Source organism: Struthio camelus, chromosome 3 (assembly GCF_040807025.1).
Source record: "Struthio camelus isolate bStrCam1 chromosome 3, bStrCam1.hap1, whole genome shotgun sequence".
NCBI classification, from domain to species: Eukaryota; Metazoa; Chordata; class Aves; order Struthioniformes; family Struthionidae; genus Struthio; species Struthio camelus.
In genome coordinates, this window is record NC_090944.1 from 82124890 (window position 1) to 82148954 (window position 24065).

Consider the following 24065-nt stretch of genomic DNA (forward strand, 5'->3'; position numbering starts at 1 on the left):
AACCTCCTTTTCCTCCCTCCCTTTTGAAAAATGAAGTGAAAGTTTATCAACCTGTACAGTTAAATGAAAGATCAGCCAGCCAAATGAGGAAGTAAAACCTTCCTGCAGAATGAGTGCTAACCTGCTCACTGTACTTGTTTGCTTTCAGTTGACATCAGCCTTGTCATAAAGTCTCTAAATACTGGCGGACTTCCTTGTGAGCTCAGCACTACTCTGAATCCAGTTTCTGGCATGCTAGTAGTGGTGAGACGATATTGCCTGGGACTCAGAAATAGCAGCTGTCAGGTAACGTGCAGAGCAAGTGGAACTGCCTGTGAGTACAGCCCTCTGTGGCATTTGCTTCTATTATTTCAGCAAATGCAGCAGGGAAGGTGGGGAAGGAAAAGGCCGTTCAGTTTTCGGCCATCAGGAGTCTGTTATAAAGACTTTATGTGCATCTCTGTAATCTGTAAATGTAGAAATTCCTGTTTATCTGAAAGTGCAACTTCTTTCAGAGGAAAAGCTCATGGAAATGCTCAAATGAGCTTGTAGGCTCAGTGGATTTGGGACGTGGTTCTGGGGGACAGAGGAGGAAGGGGCAGCACAGATCTAAGACGTGAAGGGGAATACTGCCATGGCATGGAGCTGTCCTTGCGCTCCTGGCCTTACTCCACACGCACATCTGATTCAAAGACCCAAACCTGCTCTGTCTTGATCAATGCCAGGTCCTGCCCCACAATTTCGGAAGTGGGGCAGGAGCCACCTCCCTGGCTGGTCCCCTCTTGGCCAGAGGGGGCCTCTGTGTGGGCTTCGAGTAATTCCCGTTCCCCCTCAGTGGAGTTGATCCTCATGACGGTTCTGTGGCCTGAGGCAGTTGGAGGTGTTGCTCAAACAGGTGCCCTGAAGGGATCTGCTCCTGCTCGTACTGCTGCAAATGGAGTATGTAGCTGGTGGAAAGACTAGGCAAAACCCATTCTCTAAAGTAGGTTAAGCAGAAGATTTGGAATGTAACCAATAGTTGTTTGGAAAGCTTCTGCAAAATTTTCAAATCACTGTTTTCTGATTTTCCAAATTTGCCAAAAGAGGGAAAAGAGAAAAGACCTTGACTGGTCTCATAACTTTTCGGTCAAATGCGATATTTTTTTAGCTGAAACATTGAGATAGAATTTTTGTAAATACGTTACTCAAGTTGTTCCTTCTAGCTGTATTTGTGTATTTGAGAAGGGGAACAACGCTATAGAAACAGAGTACTGTTTTTTAAGCTAGAACATAGGAACACATGATTACCTGTGGATAAGTTTAGTCTGGAAATGAGAAGACTTTGATTATTAGAGGAGGAGAAACAAGAGCAGCTTCCCAGCAGAGTTAGCTGGTGCAAGGTGAGCAGAAGCAGGGGAGGAAATACAGGTGGTTTGAAAATGAAGCTCGTAAGGTTTATAAATGGGATTTTACAACTTCTACTGAACTCTGAGACACACAATTTCTCCTCGTCATATGTTTTTGTGCTTGTTATAAGCAACCAATAAGCAACCTGTTGGACTTGCTCATGCTATTGATTTTTTTTACTAAGTGTAAGTTAGTAACTTTATCATCATTTAAGTCTGCCTTTATAAGGGGACTTAAAAGGGACCTCAGCATTAGCTGTGACCAAAGCTTTTCTCTCGGGATTTCAAACTTGCTCTTTCTGTGGTGAAAACCCTGCAGTCACAGTATTGCTCATTTTTAATACTTGGCCAAGCTGTAGCAGAAATCCAGTGGTTAACTTGACAGAGGGAGAGCGTTGCTGATGAAGGCTGATACTGCAGGGTGCAAATCCCAGGCTGCAGGGCAGAGCTCAGTGTTTTCCATGCACTGCCGCAGCTCGCCAAGCTGAAGGGGCCCATTGCTTGCACAGAGGGTCCCAAGCCTTGCAGAACAGTGTGCCTTGCGTCCTTTCCCCCGACGGGCAGAGGCAGGCTGCGCGTTCGAGGCTTTTGGTGAAGCAGGGCTGGCCCTGGGTCAGAAAACCCGTTCTGGTGAGCCGCCTCCATTCAGCAAACGTTCACATGCGGTTAAGAGTTCTGCAGAAGGGGGCTGTTTGGTGCACAGGGAGAGGCGAATGGGGCCTTTACACTCTCTATGGTTAGAAATCTGGTGAAATTCTGAAGAATTGAATTGCACCTACTTTCCATTTAAATGCAGGACAAACTTATAGACAACTCCGTATCATACTGACATGGGAAATTGCTGATATGTAAGGTCAGCATCAGAATGAGTAGAAATAAAGGCTTAAAAAAAAAAATAGTGATGACTTTTAAATTATGCATTCACTATTTTCTTTTAGACCTGAGGACAGATAATCATTTCAGCTTTTCATTTACAATAATTTATTAAATAATCTAGACAAAAAAAAAATCTAGTAGTACATGTTGACTGAAGTGTTTGGAGCTACTGACTTAACACCTGCAAGTAGGGTTTGCTACATCACTAGCCCAGCTGTTACAGTTGGAGCTTTTTTCAGGTACAAAAATATTAATATATTTCAGTTCAGTGACTAGCTATTTCAGAGTTGAGAAATCAGTTCTGTACTGGAAAAGCTGGAAAGCTCACTTTCATCTTCCGTCCATGAATTAAAAGTAAAGATTAGATGTAAAAAAAAAAAAAAAGCAAAACTTATGGATCACACAGTATGTGCGGAAACCAGTCAGGTCAACTCGCTATTGTTTAGATGGAAAAATACAGGTAGTAGCTCCTTTTCCCTTATGTAGATGGCATAATCAAGACATCTTTATTTTGTTGTTGCTATTCCTCATTTTTAGTGGGCTCCAAATTTCTTCCACATAAAATACCTTGAAGTTACAAGCTTATACAGAAAAACAAAGGTTGAAGTTGTAGGAAGGGTTATTAACTAATAATCAAGTTTTCCTGTTATTGGTTAAACAAATACTATCTAAATCCCCCCCATACCCCCTGCGGGGGGTGGGGGGCTCTCAATGCCTTGGGGAGGAGCTGCACTCGTGTTCTCCCATCTTCTTGTTTCTAGTCCCTCCATGCTGCATTTGCAGCCTCTGAGCTGCTGAGATGGCCCAGTGCTGGGAAGAGCAGGGGTCAGAGCGGGTGGGAGAGAAGGAAGAAGTGGCAGGTGAGAGCTGGAGAGAGAGGGGATAAGGAAGCTGTGTGGGGGGCGGGCGGGCTGGCTGGCTGGCAAGGGGCATGTGTGAATGGAGTATGGTTGCGTCTTTGGGCTTGTAATGAAGATAATTTTGGCAGCGAATTCTGTTTCCTTTACTAGTTATTGTTAGGGCTTGTACTATCACATGCTGTCTAAATCGTAAGAGAGGGAACTGCAGATAGACTGTGGTGGTCCCAGAGCCCCTTTGTTGGCAGGGATGGCCCTGGAAGGGGGATTAACAAGCTTCACAGTGCTGTAGGCAAGAGAGCCTCAGGAATCGGGGCTGGCTGCCTCACAGAGCGCTTCAGAACCTGCTGCATCTTCTCCCCTGACCAGCTTGGACCCTGCTGGTGAGCCGTCTACGCTAGTGCCACAGTTCTCTGCTGTGGGTGGAGCTGCAGTGAAGGGAAGTGGGTCACGCTTGTTTTTTACACCTCGGTAGGTGGATCAGCCCTAGCTTTAATCCAGGTAGCACTAATAACTGCAGAGGTGATGTGGTGAGAGAAGCTTTGGTGCAAGCATGCCAACCATATCTGAAAATATTTTGTTTGATGGATGAGTAGTCACTGTATATGTCCATCTGTTGTCACACTTGTTAGACTGAAGCAATTTGGGTATGCCTGCCTGTGCTGCCCATCATGTTCATTCACTGGGCAGACCAGAAACATATATAGTGAAGTCCTGGAGAAGCTTGAGCAATATTTGCTGCTACTTTGGCACGCTCATTTCTGAATTAGCAATTTCTCTTGACAATGAATCTAAGTGAAATTGAAACCACTTTTTGAACTGTGTGCTTCCAACCACTACCCTGACAGCTTTCAGAAAACAGGAAAAAAAAAAAAACCCCTCACTGAAATAGAAAATAACAGGAAAACAGTAAGTTAGGCATCATCGGAACAGATGACTGACCAAATTTCTTAAGTATGTCTATGTATAAACATATAGGCACATACTAGGAAATGTAATATTAAAAAAAAAAAAATGATTTCAGAGTTCCAAGCTACCTTGCAAATAGCACGATTACTTAAATCACTTAATGAAGTTTGCTGTACTTGTTAAGTTGCTATGGCACCTGAGATCATCCCACAACATTTGACAGATTTTTATCTGCAGTTCATTAACCGCACTGAGCAAATTGAAAATCCCCGGTTACACTGTCTTTTATATCATTTCCTGTGAGATAAGTTTGAAGAACAAACTTACGCATACAATGTGTGTATATGTACAAAGAAACTTGCATAGCTCATGAAGTAGGATGACACCTGTCTGACATAATGCCTGGTGTGTGACAAGTTTTTCATGGAACACTCCAGTGTTCTTATAAATAAGAGCGGACTAGAAAAATGCTTAAGTGTCGAGGGAAGACAGCTACTCAGATTGTCTCTTTGTTGTACATTGGACAAATAACTGAGATTATACATTCTTCCTTAACGCTTGCATTTTGTTATTTCTAATCTTTCCCCCACCTAAAGCTGATGCCTGTTGGATGAGGCTGTGAAGACAGAAACATTGCCTTTAAAGGCACGTAAATGCCTGCTAAGATGGCATTGGCTAGTTCACTTTCTAGCAAGTCAGTACCACCACGTTCCAGGAGAGTTCCTACAACAGGAGTGGAAGCGCACCAGAGCAAGCTGGATTTTTTTTGCAAGCTGGGCTATGGTAAGCAGGACATCTGCAAAGTGCTGGAGAACCTGGGCCAAGAGGCTCTGGAGGATGATGTGCTGAAAGAGCTAATTCGGATGGGGAGCAAACCTCAAGCTCTGGAGAGCCAGGTTCAGCCTGCCCCGCTGAAACTGGTCGCCCGAGGATCAGGTAGCATTCCAGACGTGCCACCCTGGCTTGGCGAAGACGGAAGTGATTCCTCTGGCCACTTGAGACCCATTGTGATTGATGGCAGCAACGTTGCAATGAGGTAAGCTCTGAGCCTTAGAGAGGATCTCTTTTCCTTAGTAGCTTTTGAATTCCAAAGCTGATGGCTTGAAGTATGTTTTTTCTTTTCTCTGGGTGGGAGGTGCACTGATGTATTTGGTGAATAATAGATGAACCACCCTTTTATTCCTTCTTCTTTTTTGGCTGGGGCATAGCTTACACTAGACCTTCTGTTTCTATGCCCGTAAATACACACACAAAACCTTTTGTAAGCTAACCGCTAGCTAGCTACTATTGTTTATAACAATAGGATTCAACAGCTCTGTTTCCCTTTTCGTTGATCATTGATGTTTCACTGCCTTTTCAAATGGGTACCCAGGATCTCTAAGCCTATATGTTGAGGTGTTTCTGGGAAAAACTGAGGACCAGATAGTCAGAACAGCTTAACTGACTTAAGAAGGAGAAGGAAGATAAAGATGGGTGGCAGTGTTTCCTAACAAAAATATATTTGTCTTGTTTTGAGTTGCAAGCAAATCCCAACAAGGTCCCTGGCTGGTATATTTTGTTGGGTTTTGTACTGGTTTCATTTTGTAGGAATATCAGGTAATTGATGATTGGCTTCTATACTAAACAGTCTTATTTCCTCCTTAAATAGTTCTGTTTCTGGGAAGTGTCATAACAATTCATCCAGGCCAATTATATTCCCCGAGTATATGTCCCAACACTGTAAAAGCACTCTCACTGATGCAGAGCCTGGCTTTTCCATGTGGATGGGAAGCCCAAAGGCAGTAATGGTTTGGCCTCTATTTACCCGAGCAATATGAACTGCCAGAAGCCCCTCTCAGGCCTGGCAGTCAAGAGTGCTGAATGCACTGGGTAACCACCATTTTTCCTTGTCAGCTTCCTTTCCTCTAATCAGGGCCAAGCCAATCCTTCCATTCTGGAATAGAGTGGGAGGGGGGCTTCCTCATTTGGTATCTCTGGTGCGCGGAAAGATCCCATCCCCTCTGGTCGGAAGGCAAAAGGGACAAGTATATTCAGAGCAGCTGACCCTGCAGACTAAGCAAATCATGCCATCTTCTGGATGGAGAGAGAAATCCCATCTGAATCAGTCTGCTCGCTGTACCCTCCTGCTCACTGTGCCAGCTCTTGCCTATGCACTTTCCAGGCAGAGATCATTTAAACCCGATGTTGTTATGGGTGAGTGCAGCACGTGGCTTGACCTAACAGGTCATATTGCTTTCCTAGACCACAGACTCAAAATGGGTTTTCAAGGAGCCCCTGCTTCTGGCATGTAAAATTAAAATCCTTTTTGTAGAGCAAAGAATTTCCAAATAAGAGAGAGTGATGTTTGCCTGTTAGATTATTAAAGGCTGTTGTTTGCTCATGGATTCCTTATCTCTCACCTAAAAGGAATTAGTGGAATGCTAAGTAGTTTTCAGTTTCAGAAAGGCAAATATTTTACAGCTCTTCTCAGACATCCCCAGCCTCTGTCTTGGGAAAGGCCTGATAAAGTTAAAGACTGCTTGCAACAGTTGAGAAGACGATTGAGCTTGTCACTTCATGCTGAATGGACACAGCCTGGAAGGAGCTGTTTTCCTGTCCTGCATGCCTTTCCAAAGTGGTGCTGAATGTCATTTGCCTCTGGCTAATGGGATGGGCTTGGTGAATGCTTTCCGTATCCTTATTTTAATATTTCTGGTTTGCTGCTGTCACATGGAGAAGGGCTGCTTGCAATGCAGCCAGGAAAAAAGGATGTTACATGTCCCTGCTGTAAAAACATCATCATCATTATCAATGACAAAAAAATGTGCAGGAGAAGCAGCAGGTTAGGGATGAAGCTGTAAAATGTTGAAAAGATGGTTGCCTGTGTGGAGAAAAACATCGTTTTGAGCATTTGTATTTCTGCCTTGGGACTGCTATTTATGGAACGTTTCAGAGTTGGCACTGTGGGCCCATTGCAGGTGAAAGGTTTTGAAAAGGAGCTATATGCCCCAAGGTAATAAACTAATTGAATGTTTTGGCAATCACTAATTATCAGTCAGCCTTTCCTTAAAAACTTAAAAGGGAACTGTCATAACCCTGTTCACTGCACACTGAAGAGGGTATCTAGCCTAGTGCTTGCAGTCATGTCTAGTTTTTAAGCTCTAACACGAACAGAGGCTTTTTCCTAGATGAGCTGAATCCTGAAGTAGGTGTTTAAGTTCCTCTGCTTTGGCTATGTTCTTACTAGAGTGAATAAATGTTGATTCTTGATGCTTTCCACCACCAACCCTAAAACATTCTAGGAAGGTGGAAAAATGCAGCTGCAGATAGGGGAAGGAGGGCTGTGATTGCCTGTTGTACCAAAATCGGAGTATAATCCTAGTGCCCTCTTAGGGTGGTGCCTGGTAAACCATTATGGCTGTTCACTAGTGAAAAAAACTTGAGACCAGCGTGCTGTTTGTTAGCCGACATGGACAAAGCTTATCTTCAGGTACAGGCTACTGGGAAATCATAGTGCATACCTGTGGCTAAATTGCTTCCCTTCTGCCAAAGCTTTATCTTATACTGTGCCATGATTAGATGTATCCTATACTGTGCCGGTCATATTTTTAAAAAGCTGATGTTTCACCTACATTTCTTTTAAAAAGGGTTGGAATTGCATAAGTAAAGAAAGAACAAACTTCACGTTAGCCTCAGTACGGACTGATTACCACATTCGTAGCCAGGCCAAATTGCTGCTTTGGTTTCTGTGAGACGGGTCCTGGTGATTGCAACACAACTAAGATATACGGCGTTGCTGGCAGGAGGGAGAGAGCTAGGACAGAGTTATGGCAGGTCAGCCATGGTCCACAGACTGTGGGAGAGTGTTGGAAAGGTGACCAACGTGGCAAATCTGTCGTCGGGCAACATAAATTCACCACACTGGAGTTAAACTGATTTAAAGTCCCTCTTCTATGGCAAAGCAGATATTAGTATTCAGTTATGTTTAAATTGCAGTGCACCATATGTGTATAAGCTATTTATAGATGTACGAGCGGTAGCTTTTTTTTCTCCCAAGTTTGGCCATAGCAATGTATCAGCAATTAGATTAAGTGAAAACACTGAGAAACGATTCCAGGCTCTTCTCACGTGTTTTGCTTGTCTTTCTGACCAAATAAATTACTTAGGTTTGATTGTTTTATCCTTTACAGTGGTGGGTACATCTAAAATTACTTTCCTAAAATTGACAAGGTTATATAAACAACTAGTCACTGTTAAAGCAGGCTGCTGGTTTACTGACCTTTGATTCCTGGCATTAAAGATGTTCCTAGATTTCCCTTTAAAGGCAGTTATTTGAAGAAATAACCTGAACTTAAAATTCACCTGTCTAGGTGAATTTGAAGGATTTACCTGTCCTGTAAAAACAAACAAAACAGTTGTTCTGTAATGGAAATTAGATGCGTCAACCACTTCAAATGGTTTATTATAGGTATGATTTGCTTTTTAAACTTCCTATTGCCTGAGTATTAGTTAATAAATAACCTGATTTCTTCCTGCAAATTGCACTATTTTTCATTTGTGGTCACCATTACACCACTCTAAGTTTTAGTAGATGGCAAACAGACCTTTTTTTTTTTTTTTTTGAGGCTGATGAATAGAATCTAGACATGAATTATTTGGGGGGGGGGAAGGATTTAAGAGTGGGGACATTGTTCTCACCCATTCTGTCACTGTACATAGGTGTAGTAATTGAGCAAAGGAGCCATTTACATGTGTATATTTTGCAAAGGTTAAAGCATGAGTGAGATTGTGGAGATATCCAGAAAGCTCAAAGTACAAGGAAGAGGTTTTGATAGGTGTTTATTTATTTCAGGACCTTTGTGTAGAATTTATTTTCCTCGTGATGTCTAGATGGAGAACCTGTGCTTTTGTTTCCTTGTACGGAGGTAGTTAACAAATTACCTTCCTTTACACGTGAACTGTAGTCAAACTCTAGATGAGAGAATGACAAGCAGTAAGAATTTCAAATAGGGCAACTTAGAAAGGTTCTCCAATTGGTTTTCTTGGGGATGCTTTGTATCTTGTTTTGAATACTAATAATTCTTTGGAATCTCTTTGCTTGCCTCTGCTATAAAACATATCCCAGGGATTTTCTGTGCAAGGAAGAAAATCTACCAGCTAGGGCAAGATGAAGATGGGTCTGAGGCATCTGTGGCTGCCTCCACTGAGATCTTGTCCCTTTTCTGGTGCCTCTGGCTGGGTTCTCATCCTGCCTTTCACAATTCGTGTTCCTCCAGAGTTTGGCTCCTGTTTCCAAAAGAGGTCAGCAGCAGGAGAAGGACCTGCAATTACACTTGCTACCAACTCAAACATAAAAATGTGTACATATTCCACTGTTACAGAGGGAAAAAAAAAAAACCTATATTTTATTTCATATAGGATAGCCTCATGGGTTTCTGCTCTTGTTGGAAGAAACGCTCCCTCCTCAAAACGTTAATGGTCAAGGCAAGTCTTGGCAAGGGTCTGACACAGCCTAAGATCTTGCTCCTACTTTAGGATCCAAGTTTATCTAGATACAGATTGAAGCAATAGGCTTAGGTAGCAGATGGGTCACAGAAATTGGGGCTGGAATATCTCTATTTTGAAAGTATCTAAACTGCTTCAGACAAAATAGTTTCTGGTTTCTGTGGAGGCGTTTCAATTTTTCCAACGAGGACATCCTGCTCAGGACTTGGTGGTTGTTTTCTTGAAAATTGGTGAATGATGCAAAAGCTGTTTGTTTTACCTTTTCATTCCTGATTCAGTTAAAGAGAACTCTGTAAGCTTCCTGAAAACTTTTTGCCTCACCATACCTCCCTTTTATAGCCATGGAAACAAAGAAGTATTCTCCTGCTGGGGGATCCGGCTGGCCGTGGATTGGTTCCGACAGAGGGGACACACATACATCAAGGTTTTTGTCCCGTCCTGGAGAAAGGAACCCCCTCGACAAGACAGTCCCATTGCAGGTAGATTGGCATCCCAAGCATAATTTGGCAAACTCTAGGTGCAGTTGGAGACAGGGAGTGTGAAGAGTCCAGTAGAGTTTTGCCGCATAAAGGCAAGCACATTGCAAGTTGGGTGTAAGGTCTGCACCACTTAAATTAGTCATTAATTTATTGCCACATGCATGCTCTTGGCTGGCAACCAAAACTGCATACAAACCTTCGTTACAGTGCTTGGAACGGTCTGCTTCAAAAGCACAAGTTTCTGCTGGCTGAGTTGCCGAAGAATGAGTTTGTTACAATGAGACTGCAGAGCTTTTAAGGGCAGCCAGTAGACCATGACATTGTTTCGGAGTAGATATATGCCACATCAAGATACAGTAGTATCTTCAGTGTCCACTACTGTATGACCATTTTCTGCTTACCTGTTACTCTGATACAGGAGCTATATAGGTTCCTCTTCTGGGAGAAAGAAATGCATCAGCCGAAGTATGTGGAGGGTGGTGAGATTTACACCATATGGAAATCAATCTGCAAAATTTGTGCCAGGAGCTTGATGAGCGAGAGATGCAACTGCAGCTACAGATGAGAAGACTAGGGATCTGCCTTTCTGTGTAGTCCTAATGCTTACAGTGTGCTAGGCAGGAATGACAGGAAGTCCTCAATGGCAGAGAAGTGATTTTTCTGTCAGGCATATTCTATCTGTCTCCCAGCAAAACTCATACAAGGGAAGGTTATGAGCCTTCTAGCATCTACTGGGTCATAAAATGAATTACAGGGGTTCAGCATACCCCTGGCATAGAATTCAAGCCTTCCTTTCACGAACAAGATTTAAAAATTGAATAAGAAAAGCATCTTAAATTTTATGGTTAGATGCTTTTATAGAAGACCTAGAATTTAAGTTGCTGACCATCTACTTGATGCCAGTGCATCTGAAGATTGCACCACTTCTTAAAGTATCCTAATGTGTGAAGACATTTTTAGATTCTTGTAGGATTCTAGCAGCACATGACTGACGCTTGCTCATTACTGATGATGACTGATTCATTTCTTTCTTTTGTTTCTCCCTTCTGTTTCTGCTCTCCCCTACCACCAGATCAGCACATTCTTGAAGAGCTTGAGAAGCAATTGATTCTTGTGTATACCCCATCCCGGAAGGTGAAAGGCAAGAGAGTAGTTTGCTATGATGATCGCTATATAGTTAAAGTTGCTTATGAGAAAGATGGAGTCATTGTTTCCAATGACCATTACCGGGATCTCCAAAATGAAAACCCTGAGTGGAAATGGTTCATTGAGCAGCGACTACTCATGTACTCTTTTGTCAGTAACAGGTAAGAGACAGTTGTTGTTAAGTAATGTTAGATTTAAGCATTACGAGACAAGTTGGCTCAAACATCAGTGCAGCTCTAACCAGCAATCAGAGTACAGGAGTCTATTTCTGAGAGAGGAATTTACTGCAACTTTTCTTACCCCTCTTCCTCAGCTGCTGCTTCCCCAGCTTTGGTCTTAAAACCCCATGTTGCTCCTCAGTCAATTTCTCTATTTGACTGGCAGTATTTATTAGTGACCAGCTTCGCCTGTTGCCCATCCAGTTTGTGACGTTACCCATGGCCCTGTATCTTTCCCATTCTATTTCATAGCAGTATAACAGAATGAAATCAAGGAGAGGAGGCTGGCTATCTGGCAGTATTTTTAATTTCTCTAGAGGACAGAACGGCGCTCGTTCCTATGCTTTTATAATCTTAACCTTCTAGAAGAAGGGAAATAAGAACCTGGTTTCTCTAACCCTTTAATTATCCCCACTGAAGGAGGTTTTCATTAACAAACTACAGTGTCTCTAAGAGTGAACTGCATGCTGCTTTGTTTCTACATGCTAACCTTGTCTGAGTTTCTTAGCGACAGAGATGCTGGTAGTCAATTTAGCTTTGAAATTCACTCAGAGAAGTATGTCCAGCGTGTGCTAATAAGGTAGCTGAGAAGCCTCCTCAAGGTGCAGCACACAGCACGCTCACTTATCAGCACTGACACTTCTCTAGCCACCAAAACTGGAAGTACTTGGCACTGAATTTCAATTTTCTTATAATGATGTTGTTTACAGAAATACAATAACTAAACATCAACAAATTGTGTTTCTCAAAGGTCCAGGCTGTTATCGCCAACTAGGAAGAGACTGCTTCTCTAGTTACTAACAGGTTACAAATATTTATATGGTATCTTCCTTTTTACTTTGTGGGGATTGCCAGACTCTCAGAACCCTTGCCACAGAAAGTCTACCTGTTGTTCTTGCAAAATGTGTTTGAATAGTTTCAGGGAGACCCTCTCGTACAGCTTTGGGAATCTCTCAAAAACCACAGCCCGGAGTTGGACGTTTCAGTTCCACTGCAGAGATAAACAAATTCCCTCACTGACTCCCCTCCCCTCCCTTCCAGTTGTTACATCCCTTCATGCAATGGCCCAGTGATATTTAACAGAAAACTAGCGAATTGTTCCACAGATGAGTGTGGCCAAGATGATTAATTTGCAAACAAATCTACAGATGCTACAGAGGTTTTCTTCCTGAAGCATTACATTCAAGTACTGGCACAGAAGAATGGTTTATCTGACCATGTTCTGGGTCTTCTAGCATGAGGCCTTACTGAATTGTTGAAAAGACTTGGCCTGTTTATTGCACTAGCTGAATGATCAAACTTTAGCTCCGAGTTAAGTGGTGGCTTTAAACACCCTTCCTTTAGAAGTATTTAGTAAGCGGAAAATGTTTGTTGTGGAAGTGAGCTGACCAGTGAGGACCACAGTGCTGTGAGTACAGATTAAGAACTTGGTTCACATAATGTCTTCTGCTGTTTCAGAGAAAAAGGAAGGGAAATTGCAATGTTCCTGGCTGCTGACAGGCCAGAGCTATGCCAAGCCTCAACGTCTTTCCAATTATGTTAAGTTCATAGAAAAGAACAACAGCTATATGAACTTTTGATTGAAGTATTCTTGGATTGGCAACCAGGAGCGCACTGTGTCTAAAAATGCAGCCTAACTTCTGGAGATCAGACTCTGAAAAGATCACAAGAATTTCCTGCCATAAGCTTATGCAATAAGTTGCGACAACAGTGTAGATCCAAACATTCAAGGTATTTTTTTTTTGTTACTCCTGTGCCCTTTGCTTTTTTAGGTTTATGCCTCCTGATGACCCGTTAGGCCGTCATGGACCCACTCTTAATAATTTCCTCAGCAAAAAGCCAGTGCTTCCTGAACCAAAATGGCAACCATGCCCATATGGTAGGTTTCTTGCAATGCTGTGAACTGTTACTAGTCTTCCTCCTGGGCCTTGCGTCTCCGCTGCGCCTTCCTTCAGGGAAGGGAGAGTGTCACTGCCATGTGCTCTCCTCCTTCAGGCTTTGTGTGGTAGAGCCTTGGGCCAGAGCTGCTCAAAAGTGGGATGCTTTCCCCCCGCCCCCCCCCCCCCCCCCATTTAAATGGTTTCAGCCTCAGCAAAGGCAGCAGCTGTTTCTCATTCCTGCATCCTCACCCATTCATAGCAACCAAAACCAGTGCAGTGCCTGTGCTGACCCCTTTCGGCTGCACATGCTTTACACATTACAGTATGTAATAACACTTAGGAAAGGCCATTCAAATGTGTGTGTGTGTGTGTGTGTGTGTGTGTATACTTTATTTATTTATTTATTTATTTTTCCTCCCCGAGCAACTTTCTAGTCATTTGGGGTTTTCTCAGAGAGAAATCCTTACAACATTTTTTAAAGCAGCCCTTTGTAGCATTAGGTCTCCTAACCTATCAGCAAGTGCAGCAACCTGAACATAAATGAATTTCAACCACTTCCAATATGGACCTAATTCTTCACGCTGATTTACGCAGCAGGTGGTCGGCAAAACTCTGAGCCACTTACTTCCTTTCACTACTGCTTCACCCTGCTATTTAGGTCAGCAATGTTTAAATCTGGGGTCAAAATAACAAGACTGGAAAACAGCACTTCTCCTCTGTCTGTGCTCCTCTGTCCATGTACACACCCTTGTACATGCTTACTAATTTTCCCTAGAACTAAGTGTGTTACTAGCAGTAAAAGCTGATTAACAATCTCCTGTTTGATTTTTGGTTCTTTCAGGAAAAAAATGCACTTACGGCAGTAAATGCAAATTTTACCACCCAGAAAGATCGCATCAAGCTCACCTATCAGTTGCTGATGAGCTCAGAGCCAAAATAAAGGTCTCATTAAGCCTAGGGAAAGAGGAAGAGAAGAGTAAACTCTCTCCCTGCCGGGTGGGAGGAGAGAATATACCTCATGATGCCTGTACAGAAATGCTGCAAGAAGCCAGCAGCTGTGCAGGGGATTGCTGCTGTGCAGAGTGGTCCAAGGGGAGCTATCATGAGCAGTCAGCTGGTGCCTGGGCCAGTAGCCCCAACTCTGAAGTGGAACTGGACCAGCGGTTGTTACAGCCAGACCTACGGAGAGACCAAAACCTCATGGAAAAGATGTCAGGGTTATTGATCAGTGATGATACGTATGGTAAAAATAGGTCCCTATGTGTCTCTCAAGACCAAGAGGTGACGGACAGTCCTCATTACTGTTGCAACCTCAGGCACAATCCATACTTGATGCCTCACCACCACCATAGTTTGGACTGTAGCTGCTTACCAAGATGCTGCTTCCATCAAATAATACTTCCATCTGCTCAAGGGGGGAGGCACCCAGACCACAGCTGGCCTCAGCACCATTGCAGCATGCAAGTGCCAGCGAGGCTGGGTCAGAAGAGCCATTACGTCCCTGATCGAGCTCAGCACATGCCACCTCCTACAGCGCCTCCCCCTGACCCACTTCACTTCCACAGTGAGCATCAGCTACAGCAGCAGCACTGTTTCCCCAACCAGCCTCCATCTCAGCCCTTGCTCTTAGACTCCAGCAATGGGCTTGGCCTCCTCCAGAAAGCATATGCTTACCCAGATGCCACTTACTGTGATTACTGGCCCACCCGAGCTGTGAGGCCACCTTCTGGCCAGCAAGCAACTATCCAGAGGGAGCTGTGCTCCATTTTCCCTTCTGATGAGGTGAAGAAAGTCATGGCTTTGTACCCTGATCTCAAGGATATCACTAGCTTAATTTTACTAAGTCAAAGACACAGAAACTTGTGAAATCTCCAGATTAAACCTTTCTCCATAAGCACAAGTTCTGGGGACAAAGCTGCTACTCTGACATTTAAATCAGTGTTATAAAGGCTTTGAAAGATGTTATAGCAGTTCAACTAGCACAAGTTAAGCATTCCCCTCCTCCTTCCCCCCCCCCCCCACTCCAGCTGTGTTGCAAGGGGCATGAGAGCACCCCCCCCCTGTCTTTACAGGCATACACTGGCCTGCCTCCCAGGGTGCAAATCACAACAAAGTCATTTTGAAGCCAATGAGAGGGCTCAGCCTAATTGAGCTGAGAGCATTGAACCTCATTGTTGACTGGTTTCAGGATGGTATAGCTCTTCATTAATTCCTTGAAACACTAGACCAGTTTTAAAGTCTTAGCATAGGAGTTCAACTACTGTAAAAGACCCATTCCCAAAAGGTCTCACTGTAGGACTCTTCATGGGGCTGATTAGCACTAGCTTTCTGAATTAGCTGAAGTAGGAATTTGGCATATTTCTCTTAACCCTGGTCTGTGCTGTCTGCTGCAAGGTGACTTTGGTTCCTTGTTATTGCCTGATGTCTTTAATTACTAAAGCAACAATGTCATATAGGCCCAGCCCTACCTCAGTGAACTTCAAAAGAGAGGACTAGGTTTATATAAACACTATGCTGTGAATCTACTAAATGCCTAGTAGAAGTTCCCCCGTACACTTGGAAACAACGGCAGGTAATTTTTTTCAAGGAACATGCACACTGTAACTCAAATGGGGAAAGTCATCTTTAACATAAATCCTGATGTGGCTCAAAAGCTCAGGCTTGTCTTTTCTTTTCTGAATTAATACAGATTATTACAGCAAGAAAAAAATTTTTCTGTTCTGGTGAACATGAAACCAATGGTTGAATTAACCTTTAATTACCAAATATGGCCTAGTAGTACAGCTGGTTATAATTACAAACATTTAACTGTGTTCTGCAGGGACATGTTTGAGTTTCAGTAAGCTGTGCAGGTGCTAGCCTCTGTATTTTTCACTGCATTCTTTAGGCTATTGTTCAAATATTAAGGTCAATCCTGGAAAGTTTTTGGCATTTTACTAAAGTTTGTCAGTGTGACATGTTTTAAAAAGTCTGTAACACATAAAATGAACATTTAGTGCACTTTATCCCCTGAATAATGTGCTTTTGAACTTTTTTTTTTTATTCTATGCCTCTCTGCACCAATGCTTAAAAGTCCAACATTCAGGTGCTGTTTATAAAATCTCTCACATTGCAGAACATCTCTATTAGATCCATTACAATGAATGATGATGGTCCCAGGCACAAATTAAACATACCTCTCTTCCCAGCACCAGCAGGCTGACACCTCTGAATTGTAGTATTTCAGAAAAGGTGACTCAGGGATAGCAATTTACCTTAGTGATATTAATCACATGATGCTTTTTTTTTTTTTTTAAATAGTAGAGCTACTTTGGCCAGTTTCCCTCTGGAAACCACTGGCAACTTAGCTTATTCAAAGAACCTTAAGGAAATAAGTAAGCTGAATTGATTTTGTTCACAGGGTGATTGGCTCCAATTGTAATAGAGTTGCGAGGTGTATGACTTTACTTCGCAGAAAAAAAAAAAAATCAACCAACCAACCAAAAACCTTTTTCAATGAGTCAGAAATTTTCCAGTAATCATAGCCATTATAAATAGTTTTGATAGTTTCCTGGCTCAGTCTATAAGTTATCCACAGTAAAATACACAGAGATTAGAAATTACATTAAAACAAAGCCATTCAATAAGTGTCCCATGAATTGCTTTGAAAAGTATGTGGGTACCACAGCCGTCTTTATTTGCTCTGAAATAGGCTATGCAAGCGCTTGTTCTTTCAACACATTAAACTGGCCGGAGACATTTACTGGATTAAGTGCTTATATTGCGACTATACGCTCACTGGAATGCTGAACCACCTGTAGCAGGAGCTTTTCAAACTACTGGTGTACACATATATACATGCACAAAACTGTGATGCAGAGTGGAGAAAAAAAAATCATGGAATCAAAAAAGATTGAGGGCGGAAGGGACCTCTGCAGATCATCTAGTCCAACCTCCTGCTCAAGCAGGGTCATTTAGAGCACACTGCCCAGGATTGCGTCCAGGCGGCTTTTGAATATCTCCAAGGAAGGAGACTCTACAACCTCTCTGGGCAACCTGTGCCAGGGCTCAGTTACCCTCACAGCGAAGAAGTTTTTCCTCATGCTCAGAGAGAACTTCATTTTTTTTAGTTTGTGCCCACTGCCTCTTGTCCTATTGCTGGGCACCGCTTGACACCTTCCCTTCAGATACTTCTACACATTGATCAGATCCTCCCTCAGTCTTCTCTTCACCAGGCTGAATAGTCCCAGCTCTCTCAGCCTTTCCTCATATCAGAGATGCAAAAATGCCTTTGACATACTCAGAAAATAGATGCGCAGCAATAGAGGCGGCTATAACCACACACGTCAACTTCTTTTTACATCTGATATGTACATTACATATTTCAATACAGAAAGTATTTAAATATTTAGTAAAACTAGCATGATAACCTTTATATAGTGTCCTCAGCTTGCAGATGAAAAGCATAAGCTTTTCTTCGAGAATGCACAGAAATTCCCTAACATTTTAAAGCAGATTTGTTATTACTTCACAGCTCTCTTGATGTTTAATAACTATTTTGCTTTCATTTCTGTTCTATTTACTAGAGAATCTTACAGTGAAATACTTAGAACATGCATTCTGCTAAGAAAGTGTTTGAGAAAATAAATCAAACTTTGGTGCGAAACAGAACTTGGTTTCTCTTGGCTCATCTCCTAAATGAGCTTTTTCTCATGAAGTTTCTGTTTCAAGGGCAGCGCAGCAGCAGTATTATGTCATTGAGTGCTTCAGAGCAACTCTGCCATTGGCTAAAAGCCCACAGAAAGCACAAACCATTTCATTATTTCACCACAGAGTAAGCATCTGGGACCCAGAACTTCACGCTGCAGAATCTTTTATGCTTTCCAAGACAGTAGGATTTATTTTTTTTGACTTTGGCAACCCATGGGGTAAGGGAAGGGGCTGCTAACAGAAAGGAGTACGTAGCTTCTTCACAGACATTGTAAAAGGATGTTGCTGTTTGTGGTATCTCTGCTGAGATGCACTTGAGTCCAGCCCTCACTGCCAAGCTGAAAATGAATCCATATATCCCAAGAGGCTCAGAGCCTTAAAAAGCCCTTGATGCTCTTTGCTTTTTGGTTGTCAAGACTCTTTCAGAAGACTGAAGTAGTGAGAGCAGCTCTCCAGGAGACAGACTGTTTTCCTATGGGAGACTTGCAAAGTTGCCAGATGAATCTTAAGATAAAAAAAAACAAACAAAAAACATATAAAAACATCCTCTTCCCTTGCCTATTCTCACCCTTTCCCAAACGTTAGGAAGCCAGAGAGGCAGTCCTTTATAACTGGCTACGGAAACCGGATAAAAATATTTCACTGAGAAGTCATGTGCAGAAGACACCTGTGCTATAGTTCCTCCTCCAGTGTGTAAAAAGAAGGGAAAACAAACATGGTCCTCTGACAGCTACATCCAGCACCGTCCTGTGCAGCTCGCAATACCTGCCTTACTCAGCTGCTTATATACAGGTATGCCTCCCTCATAGCACATTGATGACAAGCCTACTAATAATTTGGTAATCTTAGATACTATAACACTTAATGCCAAAAGCAAGTCTATGAAGTAGATAATCTTGCCCCGTATCTGTATCAAACACGTCGCATTTGTCAGTTATTCTGAGAGATTTTGTTAACGTTCTAAACTCCCTTCCCATAAAAAAATGGCACAACTTTGAAGGAAACATCTGAACTAATCGCAAGCATTTAAGTAGAACAAGACAGGCTTCATGGTTTCTTTCCAGCTTAAAAGTGCTTAGATTGCTAGGAAAACCCAAGCAAGCCCTATACTTTACAGAGTGTGGTGGAACAACTCTGTAAGTTAAAAAAAAAAAAAAAAAAAAAAAAAGCCTTGTGAAAACCTTTAACAAACAAACTAGTACCTTGGATGTAGGTACTTTACCTGCATTATCTCTAAGATAGCAACTTAGATATTATCTTTCACCTTCTGCACGGACTCTCCCCAAGCCAGGCGTTGGAACATCCTTGTTTTATTCCTAGAGCTGTAACTACTTCACTCTGCAACCATAAGTCTATTTATTCACTCACATATAAAACTGTTGTAATATTTACCTCAGATGTGCAGGCTGGACTGAAATTTGTGGAGGAAAAGAAATTTTTAGAAGTACAGGTTCATATTCACAGCATCATTGGTGGCTAGCACTACTAAAAAAACATAACTTATAAAACTCCCTTAACTATCAATCAATTATAGCATTTTGGCCGCTCATGCTCCCCCTCAGTTGAGATCGCCATCTTAAACAAGTAGAAGTCTTGCTGCAGGCTCAAAAAAAGTCTTTTGTAAGACTTACCAATGTGCTGACACAGCAAAGAATCAAAACTAGGTACGTCTGTTTAAAAAACCTCTTCTCTCTATTGCTCTTTATAAGGCGAGAGCTGAATTTTCCTTGCATGTTTTCGGAGAGAAGAATACACTGCCAGAAGCCAACGCACAAATGAAACAAAGCTGGAAATGCAGCAGTTCGCGAGGACAGCACACGCAAGGCAGCGGGCCAGAAAGCTACAGAGCATGCAGGGCTTGCAGGCCTGCAAACACAGTAATCAAGTGAGACAAACTAGCTCTGCGAGTGAATGGCAGTGTCAAATTGCTCCTCATAATCACGTTGCCAGTTACCACTCTGACCTTCCCTTATGTCACAATTTCTGCTGCTTCCCTAGTTTTTCCACATTTTTTCTTCTGCTCTTACTGGTCTCAGAAATTCCGTCACATCCATCTTTAAGCAGGTCACAAATTCCAACCTCGCTTCTCTAATCCCTTTTCTTCCATCTCCACAGAAGCCATACACCTCCTACCCCCTGCCACCACCCCAACTTTATTTCTTCTTTAACTCTATTCCTTGCTTCCTTCTCATTACAGGCACTCACCATTTTCTCTGCTCTGCCCCGTACTTCTCACTCTCAAATCCAGAATTTCTATTGTCATTCTCTCCCTTCATCTCCTTCAGGTATCCTCCTTTCTTTTGTTTTCCTCATCATCCTTTTAATAAAAAAAATCCCTACTGACATCCCTTCCTCGAATTATGTTTTTTCCTCTAATATAGAGTGCCGCATAACAAAATTGGAGTCTTGTTTGTTTATTTTCAGCTTCAATATGCATACCTTTAGCCTGGCAGAGATCTGCTATACTCAAGCAATTTTCCCTTCCTGCCTTAAAACAGTCTTGCCAGCATAGGTTCTTTGTGCATCAAGATGGAGGCAAAGTTAAATTCACACTTTCTTGTGCTGACTTTGTACAGTTTTCTCTAAGGATTAAATTGGATACTAGCAGAAATTCAGCCATTTGAGACTAACTGCATTAAATCCTACCGTAAAAACAACATTTATTCTTCACCTGCCACCAAAACAGTAAGGTTGAGAGAATTTACTACCAGTTTAATACAGAAGGCAAAAGAGCATTACAACATTGAATGGAGGAATAAAGCCATGAACTAGAAGCATACAGCAAAACACAGATGGCATAAAAACAGTCAAACCAGATAAATGGAACTAAATTTTCTCACACAAGAGCAAAGAGATATTAAAGTTGATGATCTCCTGCGATCATCAACTTGCTGAATTTGACATCCGCACTGCAGAGATTTTAAGCAAATGAGGAAGGCACTAAACAGAAAGTTGTATCTACTATAATAACTTCTAAGAATGACAACGTACAACAATGTTGAATGTGAAAAACAGACATCACTGTCTGGCAATATCTTTTCCAGATAAAATATAGTTTTACCAAGGAGGAAATGTTATTCTTATACGTTCAGTGAAAGATTTGTAGAGAGATAAGAACTGTATAATAAGACTAAAGACTAACCAACATTTACTAAATAACCTAGGAGAAGTGCAGAGGAAGGCGAAGGCTTTTACCACTTCAAAATGGTAAATGGTAAAATATACTCCATAAATAATAGCACATTTTACAACTTCAGGGAAGCCAAATACATAAACCCCATGACAGCCTGGCAAAAGCTGGGGTCCATCCAATCACTGCTCTAAAAGCAGTGCTAAAGAAATTGCAACAGGGAAGCACACTTGAATATGATTTGTTATTGCCAAAAAACACACAACCATTGGCAGACAATTATAAACGTTACTCAAAACTATCATCGGAATGAGAAATACTAAGTTCTCCCCCCAGGAGATCCTGTTAGAAGAGACTAAAGGGAATACAGAAGCTTGTAAAAATGTTATTTCCAGCAGCGAAACATTCTCGGATAAGAACTTCAGCATCTGAATATTCTTTTGCTCATAATGACTAATTCTGTAATATATGACATGTGGTGGATTTGGAGCCTTGGGTCCGTTTTAAAAAAGCAGATGGAAGATCTTTAAACATTTAGAGCATCTTTCTTAAGTTACACAGGACATATTTAAGTCTTGCAGAAGAGGAAAGCAATATGAATGTCGATTTAAATCAAAGTCAAAATAACAGTATTATGGAAAAAGGGGCAGAGAAGGAATGTTCTAGAGGAGTAGAAAAACAGGAAAAATCTTCAGTGATTGTTTCTGTTCATCTTTCATGATATTGCATATGCAACTGGGGATGCTATTTGGGAGGTACTGGTTTATGTCAGCATCTGCACTTTGCTCTTTGATGTTCCAGTGTTTGCATTTGTTCAACAGAGCTGAAACAGGGTAGAGTTGCTGAAAGAAAAAGTACAGACAAATGGACTGCATCTTGGAAATATCTAGTAATCAACATCTGTAAGATGTATACCAATCAGGTTACACTTTTTTTTTTTTTTTTAAACACTATGGTTTAAAAAAACACCACAAGATGTCAACGTGGTAGCACTAGAAACAATGGATTTGATACTCAAGGGCTAATGGTTTCACAAGCTAGTCCAATTCAGACAAGTCCAAGCAGCAGACTGCTCTTTATGCGTTAAAAAAAAAAAAAAAAAAAAAAAAAGATAACACCAAACAGGCATCATTATTCAGGTGAAATTACCCATACAAACATTTGAAATTGTAGAATGACTACTTGGGATTGTAAACGCTTCATACATCGTGGTTTAGGAGCCCGTACCTTCAAACAGAGCCAGCCCAGCACACGTTGGAAGGCTGCGCAGTAGAATTTCAAGTCTGCTCCACATTAAGAGACTTTGCCTCCTGTTCACCTTGACACCCTCTCCAAGAGGGCTCTAGGAGTTTGAAGGAGCTTCTCATAGATGCATATGAGGTTGGATCACACCAGCTAAATAGCTTCTAAGGCATCTTCTGCTAGTTTGCATCTTAGTACCCGGACCTGAAATACACTACATTTACGCATCATTAACTTTAGCATATGTTTTATGTTTAAATGGCTATAAAAACGCATACAGCAGCTTGGACTGCCTTAGAATATGCTGTACTGCCTCAGATTGCAAAGTAGGGAGAGAGAGCCAAACATGGGGTCATTTAACTAAAGGGTTTCAGAAAGCAGGCATTTCATTCCGCTGTGTGTTCTATCTTTTTATTTTCCTCCTACCTGCAGTTTAAGTTACTACTGCGCTGACATTCGTTGCTCAGGATTTATCTTGGCTGGTGCCCAGGCTCTACTGCCAGGCTTCCCTTTTAGGGGCGCGATACTGGAAAAGTCACTCAGGGTTAAGTTTAGAATTCCAGGTTGGCACATTCTTAACATGAGCCAAAAATAAGTGTGAATGGGGATCAATTTTATGAATTTGCTGAGCTGCCAATTATATTGTAAAGCTGAAATTTGAAACTAGATTTGCCAATTGGGTAAGGATTATAGCCAACCCTAAGACAGAAATTAATTAGAAAAACTCTTTCTGTTCAAGTCTGGAGAGCATTATCTTACTAACTTTACCTCTAAGTCTTTTCCAGGTGTACTTTGGACAGTATTTCTCAACCCAAACACAGGAGGATCTTAACTAATCAAGTTTATTATTTCATATATATGTCAATCAAGAGTTAAGGAGAGAATCAATAAGCATTCCAGGCATGCAACTGTAAGACAGCATTGCGGGGAGAGGGGCAGGGAGGGGAAGCTTATACCAAAGCAATTCAAAATGTCACAATTTCCTATTGCGCTCACCCTAATAATTAGCAGATATACCTTCTTTCCTTGTCTTTGGGAGACAGGAACTCTGTCCACAGCTGAACTGAGGTGCAATTACCTAAGGCTGGGTAACCTGATTGTGCACCCACATCTCTGTAAAAACGAAAACAGAACTCCCTGATATCGAAGCAAAGGCCAGCAAACTTCTCGCATGTCTTCAACAAAGACCACATGCAAGCTTGAGCTCACAGTTATCTGAAACCTGCTTGCAACTAGTTTCTAAGCACCTTGCCAGAGTCACAAATAACTCCTGCATATCCAGCTATCCTGTCACTGGCTCAGCAGCAACGTTGGTTTGAAGGCAGAATTTCCTGAGCCTCTTTATGAAGCTGCTATTGGCCTGCTGGCCAGTAGTTAGGATGATTCCCACCACTGTACCATCCTCACTTTCCTCTCTTCAGGCCTGTACTAAATACTGCACCTACGCTTCCCCGCTCTTTGTTTTCACAGTCTGAAATGCAGTCATTATGTTCCAAAGAATGCAGTTTCTGTCCCATTTCAAGATAGAATTCTGTCATAACCATTGGAAACAATATTTCAAAAGTCATATGTATTTTCTAGACTTGAATCTGTAAAAACAAAAGACCTCCTCCCCTTCCTGGACGTATCTAATTAAAAGGAAAGTTTTAGGCTTCCTGAATATTTTTAATAAAATCGCTTTCAAGAGATTGTCATAGTGAAAGCAAAAATTGCAAGAGGAATTTGAAACAAACATGCCTCAAGCATAGCTGATTCCTTGAACGGTTCAAATGAGAAACTACTCAGTTACAC

At 41.9% G+C, this 24065-nt stretch overlaps 1 protein-coding gene across 3 annotated transcripts; it reads left to right on the forward strand.

The window, feature by feature from the left end:
* Positions 1 to 54: 54 nt before the first annotated feature.
* Positions 55 to 22147, forward strand: ZC3H12D (zinc finger CCCH-type containing 12D). 3 transcript variants are annotated; one of them, XM_068938781.1, is made up of 7 exons: positions 55 to 313; positions 4603 to 5042; positions 9830 to 9969; positions 11042 to 11276; positions 13106 to 13212; positions 14055 to 18694; positions 19612 to 22147. In XM_068938781.1, exons 2-6 carry the CDS (start codon positions 4660 to 4662, stop codon positions 15077 to 15079), a joined length of 1890 nt encoding a protein of 629 aa, XP_068794882.1. In that variant the 5' UTR covers positions 55 to 313; positions 4603 to 4659; the 3' UTR covers positions 15080 to 18694; positions 19612 to 22147. The 3 variants fall into 3 exon arrangements, with proteins under 3 accessions (XP_068794882.1, XP_068794883.1, XP_068794884.1); XM_068938782.1 differs by having other exon boundaries at positions 55 to 285; XM_068938783.1 differs by lacking the exons at positions 55 to 313; positions 4603 to 5042 and adding an exon at positions 8638 to 9286.
* Positions 22148 to 24065: the final 1918 nt, after the last annotated feature.